Source organism: Lottia gigantea (genome assembly GCF_000327385.1).
Source record: "Lottia gigantea unplaced genomic scaffold LOTGIsca_36, whole genome shotgun sequence".
Taxonomy (NCBI): domain Eukaryota; kingdom Metazoa; phylum Mollusca; class Gastropoda; family Lottiidae; genus Lottia; species Lottia gigantea.
Genome location: NW_008709220.1, coordinates 1,750,619 through 1,757,100, shown reverse-complemented (window position 1 = coordinate 1,757,100; position 6,482 = coordinate 1,750,619). Strand labels below are relative to the sequence as shown.

The following is a 6,482-nucleotide window of genomic DNA, read 5'->3' as shown; positions in this document are numbered from 1 at the left end:
TAGTCCCGAGTCTCCCCTTGTAACATTCGAGGATCCACAGCTATTATACATAATGAATACAACTGCCTCGAATGTCCAGTACGTTTGTCATAGTGTTTCTTTTATGATTTCGGTCCTGATGATTACGACTATTTTAATATGGTGGAGTGTCGTTAAGTATGACGTCATGGTGCTTAACGTGTCAATATTAGGTAGTATTTGCACGTGAAACAACATTTAACATGTAATGAACGTGCAAGAATAAATGATGACATCTTTGACCCAAGAATAACCTTAGAATTTCACAAAACCATTATAAAATAGCAGCTCCTATTTCTAGCATATAAAGGAATGCCACAATCAATTGAAAAGGGCAGCTCATACTTGACTATTTGGGAGATGTCCTTGTCACCGTTTTTATGTAAAAGGTAACATTGGCAGACCACCCTCTTGCTTACCCAATTTTCATTAACCCTGTAACCACGAAACGCTCTGATATCAGTTTAACAATCACGTAGCCTATAATCTGGTGTTTCGTTTCTAACATTTGCTAAATCATGCTTTAATTTTAGCCAAATTTGAGCAAGCTTCAAATCACGAAACACCCTTCTTCGCTCTTAATCATTTTCAGTTTTTATCCAGTTCAGAACATTCTGACATCAGGAAGAACTCTAAAATATTTGTTAATATTTGACCAAGAATATCACATGAGTTGAACATTTCTCAAATTTCATAATAATCTTTAATCTGGTCATCTCGAGACGTCTGGTCAGCACACGAAATGACCACGAGCATGATAGAATGTTGGTGGTCTCACATGTCAGAATGTCCAGACGGTTTTAACATTGAATGTCTATAGAAATAAAGACTGTGTAATCGAGAGTACTGTTTGTTTAATATTTATGTATATCAATAGTATAGTAATGGATTTTAAAGTAAATATTAAAACAATGATAGTAAGAAATTTATTTATTTTGTGAGAAATTAAAACCAACTATCCCTGGTCATTTCTGACACTTCTTGTCCGTGTTATGACTTCATTTTTCATATACTTGAAGGGGTGTAGGGTGTAACTCAATTGAGATGAGGGTGGGGTGTAGAATGATAATTTGGCTGAATTTTGAATTTCAAATACCGATTTCCTGATGTCTTTCGGTTCGGTTCGCCCAAGCCCTTAACCGTTAAAGTAGACCTAAAACATATTCAATACCCCCAAAATTAGACTTTAGTTTCGCCGCGTGGTTTTTGCATTTTTGGGGTAATCCCGATTGAAATGTGTGACATTTTTGGCTAATCTTTTTTCATTTCAAAAGTAGTGTTTTCACACTTTTTCTGCATCAGACTTGGATACTGAAGTGATCAAGGGACAGTCACATAATCTATTTTTGATTTTCAACTGTCAAGGAAGAGAGAGTGTGCTAAGGCTAATACCATTGGTCATTATCATTCAATATGTAATGCCCCAATCCTTTATTCAAAAACACTATACATAAAATATACAAGCTCTGGAACACACCTATCAACCCTGGTTGCCAAGAACATGTAGAATGTATTATTAAAGTTGAATAATGAAGTTCGATTAGCGATCAATAAAGACTGTAATTGAATATAAAAAGATAAAGTAAAAACAAATTAAACCTGATATATTTAGAAAGTAGTTTATAAACGGATTATTTAACATCTATTATAACAACACATTCTTTACATTTCAAACTCTCATCTCGTTACTAACGTTATTAGACGAGATTTCATGTTACGACGATTCCAATTTTTTTTCTGAAGAATATATATCGTTCAAAATATGCAATTTTCTTTCACAAGTTCAGTGGCTAAACTACCATAGGGACTGGTTAGGAACTGGACCCTTAATAGGCCCTCACCCCAACAGGAAAATAAAATCTAATTTCTTCACTTACAGGCTACAATTATAATCAAACTAAGTAATTAACATTAACTACAGACTGAAAATATTTAAATCTTCCAATAGCATAAACAAAATTGACTTACAGAGGGTCTCAGATTGCAGGAGAGCATGTTAACTATAAAATTCCCCGGGGGCCACTTAAGTTGAGCCACTGCACAGGTCAGCACCATCTTCCATGTGAATAAATAACAGGAATCAGTTTATTCTTGCGTACTGTCCTTGTAGAATCGAGGTTGCGATCCAACTTACTTCATTTGTTGCAATAGAGACTGTAATAATATCTCTACGACCTATAAAAAGAGTTATTAGACCCCAGGTACTATTTTAACTGTACCAGGGAGTCAGTCAGTATTGACTAATAAAACAGAATTTACAATTAACGATTGGATTAACTCGGGATTACTGAAGCATACAATTTAAGCAATATTACTGAAGTAAAAACTCAGATCCCAAGCGAGATCATCAGACTTCAAAAGAGGATATCTTTAATTATGCAATAAAAATATGATATTCCCTTAACTAGCATGGACAGAAAACTGTTTAAGAGTTTGGGAATTACTTCACAAAGATTTCAATAAATTTCAGATCAATAGAACCAAAAATATTTTATTTAATATCGTGCTTTGAAAAAATGCTTTGGTCTATTAACCCAAAGAAAGTAAATTACTGAAGCATAAAAAATTAGGCAATATTACTTACTGGGTTAATCTTTGAAACAAAAATTTGTTTTCAGAGAGAATATCTTTAATTATGCAACAAAAAACCAGAGAAGTATTCTCTTAACTCGCTTTTGGGAATTACTTCACATAGATGATATCACAGGACTTAAAATTTTATTATCTAATATCGTTCTTTGAAAATATACGCTGATCTATTAATGCAAGGACAGCGTATAGGAAGGCCCAGAGGTATTTTATATCATAAGAAGATGGAAAGTCAAAGCCAATTTTTCATGACTTGGGAATACGATGTACAACAATCTACAGGAATAAAATTTTATTATTTAATACCGCTCTTTGAAAAAAATTGCTTTGGTCTAATAACGCGAGGGCACTGGCAGTAGGTCTCACTCCTAAAGGAGATTAAAAGAATGGTTTGTCGAAGCCAAGTTTACATCAAATTCATTACCCAGAGACCTGGGAATACGAAACGATCTACAGGAATAAAATTTTATTATTTAATACCGCTCTTTGAAAAAATTGCTTTGGTCTATTAACGCGAGGGCACTGGCAGTAGGTCTCACTCCTAAAGGAGATTAAAAGAATGTTTTGTCGAAGTCAAGTTTCCATCAAATTCATTACCCAGAGACCTGAGAATACGATACGATCTACAGGAATAAAATTTTATTATTTAATATCGTTTTGTGAAAAATAAAGTTTTGGTTGTTATGGACACAAACACATAAAACAGAAATATCAGAGGTTTCAGTCAGTATTAGAGAGAAATGGAATTTTATGTGATAATTGTCTGGGTACAGCGAGGAGGTTACAGCAGATCATTTAAGCAAAATTTGGGAATAAATTCCCGAAATAGTCAGACGATATCTTTCATGCAGACCATTTCCACCTCAAAATACCGGACTATTTCTTCTCGTGACATTGATAAATAACGGTAATTACACCATGACGTCATGATTGACACGCAATGGAATCAGAATTCATGACGTCTCCTAGTTACAGTATCATTGCTCCAAGAGGTGTTGAAAACAAGTAGACCATTCTATCAATTTCAGGGTTCCTACCAGCCGTGAAATTCCTGGTAAATTGTCCGTCAAATCTCATTAAGAGTGTCTTGATTCTCGCTCATTAGTTCGTTTATAACACGTCATTCATTCATCACAAGAATATATACACGTGACTTCACGTCTGGTTTTAATTGACGTCATGATAACACCACGTCATCATTATCTCGATCATCAAGACGTTAAATAGTATAATATAATTAGTAAACTATTTATGACTGATATAAACAAGTCTAATGTAAATCTCGATATCACTTACATCTGGAATGTGTTTCTGTCAAAACGGACACCTGTCAAGAGACGACTAGCATGGAAGGGTCACGGCCACAAATGTCTCTAGTGGATCGTGATTCAGACAAGTTTTTTGTTTCACCCATATATAATTAATGAGACTTGAAGACTCAAGGCTCAAGACTATGGTGATTGAAGAAATAGTCGATGACAAATGAGGCATGTAATACAAGACTATTAATCATCCCAATCGTCTACTTCCGGTTATGATGTCGTCTGCCAGTGAGAAATATCGTCTGGGATATTCTAGAAATTTCGAATATGACGTGGAATATTAGAATTAAGACGTTTATCATCTGAGTTATTCTGACACACCATGGTTAGTCGATATGATAGAAAATGAAATGAATGGAGTTTTACGTCCTTCTTATTGCACCGACTTGAGGTAATGAAGATAGGACATGATAAACAAAATTTGACAGACCAACTATCGGAAATACCGACTATGCATCAGATGTTTCTGTCACATCACATCAGCTCAGTTAGTAGCGAGTTTGCTTGTCGTCTGCTGCTAGGTGCTGCCGTGAGTTTCTACTCGAGGTAAAAGGAGGTCAATGCCTCCAAGAGTCGGGACAGTATCGACTTTCAAACCCTTTAAAAAAAAAAACAACTACCCCAATGCCTTAAAAATGTTACAAAGTTGAAAGGTGGAAGAAATAGAAAGCCCCATTTCTGAATTGTTTTTACCTTGAGTAAACTCGAATAGACTAGAACTTACGGCACCAATATTACCAGAAACCTGACGGAAGAATGATATGGTCATCCTATAATTTATTGTGACTTATGACAAGTGGATATTGAAACATGATGGAGATATGTAGAATTGATATATTTATTATCGCAACTAGAATTCCTGACATTTCCACAGACAGACCACCTGCAGGTGGAACCGGAAGATGGACTGTAAACATAAGGCGCTGTGGCGTCTCTAGGAAGCCATTAGTTTAGGGGACCGATCAGGAGTCAAAAATATTTTCAGGGGGCGAGGACTATTCTTTCACTATGTAAATTGAAAAAAAAAATAGAAGTGCAACTGATAAGGCGCCTGTAATTTCGATATAATTTCGATTTCATTATTGTTTTTAATAGGTAGGTCATAGTTTGATCATCTGTTTCAATATAATGCTTCTTTAAGCGACCTCTGCAAATCTGAAATGAAATGGAGTCTTACGGCCTACATGCACCTCTTTTGCTAATGAGGAGGGACAACGCCATGCAATGTGCAATTTGGGAAATTTGTTTAGGATGATGCACGTCTGTGGGGCTCATATGACAAAGCGTCTAGTTGTCCGGACAATAAAATGAAGCCCATGTGTTACAAACTGGGCAGGACAGTTAGAAATTGAAAAAAAAGAAGCCTATGCTAAGACTGTCCTGAAAAATTACCTCATTGCATTATGTTGTTATTCTTTTACCCAGTAAGTAAAACGAATAACTCCATTTTTGAACATTTTATCAAAGTTATTTAAACCCAAGCCTTGTATTAATTTAGTTTATTGCATGAAATAATGTCAAAAATCGGATCAATCCTTTAAAACATGCCTTATCTCGTCAGGTACCCGGAAAATTTTCCGCTGATAATTCACTTATATCTTTAAAAAGGGCTTAACATCATCTACTAAATAGTCAAGATTATATGTAGAAACCCGTCTTATCTCTATAACTAAACGGAAATATTTTGAAGATTGCATCTAAAACACTTATAATGATCTATTTACTTTTTGCAATTCTAAGATATGAAACTATATCATTTGAACTTTCGGCATTTTGTTTTATTGTTCTAAACTTTAAACCTACTTGTAGATGACGCCAGGAAATACACAGAAAAATACATCATTCGAAAATATATTAATCTATAGGCAACAAATATTTAAGGAGTCATAAAGAGGTTTTCTTTTCTAAACTTTTTATGTGTTTTGGTGACAGCATTAATTTGCATCGTTTCAGTTTTCAATCGGACGTCTGTGGTTCTTGCAATTCCATTGAAAGAAAGCGTTTTATGGCGTCACTGTCGTAAAAGCTTCTATTGATATTGATATTATGCATGATTTTCTGATTGAAAATTGATAAGGTGTAAATTGATGCTATCATTTGCCTCTTATACACATATTTCTTTTAGAAAACCTCTTTACAATCCTGTAATCATCGATTAAAATATAGATATGGCTGTACTGTTTCGTGTTTTATCTCTTAGTTTCTTAACTATCCATCCTTCATCTGACGTAATTCTCCTTTAAATCGTGTTCAAGCATTCAATAATTTTTTAATGTTCTAATAAGATTATTCTTTATGCATTGTATCGGAAATAGCCATGTTCGAACTTTTGATGTTCTGTGTAATTTATTGACGACATTTAGAAGTTTATGTTCGGAAATTTATGACTCGTACATGAAAACGATTTTAATTGTAGGAACTGTATGCAAGCTGGAATTACTTTCCTTATCCAATTAAACCAGAAATGTTTTCTCTGTAAAATCGATGTAATACTTATAGAAATTGAAAATGAATTGAGGTTTTTCAGGCAGTAATTTCATTGTATCTAATCTT

The 6,482-nt window shown here is 34.3% G+C and overlaps 1 protein-coding gene across 1 annotated transcript; it reads right to left on the bottom strand.

Annotated features, from left to right (window-relative positions):
• Positions 1–1,053: 1,053 nt before the first annotated feature.
• Positions 1,054–4,698, bottom strand: LOTGIDRAFT_162876 (hypothetical protein; the record flags this gene model as incomplete). The annotated part of the gene is made up of 5 exons (XM_009058895.1): positions 1,054–1,171; positions 1,496–1,575; positions 1,896–1,898; positions 2,153–2,193; positions 4,623–4,698. The coding sequence occupies 5 exons, from the start codon at positions 4,696–4,698 to the stop codon at positions 1,054–1,056; spliced, it is 318 nt and encodes a 105-aa protein (XP_009057143.1).
• Between the last annotated feature and the right edge of the window lie 1,784 nt (positions 4,699–6,482).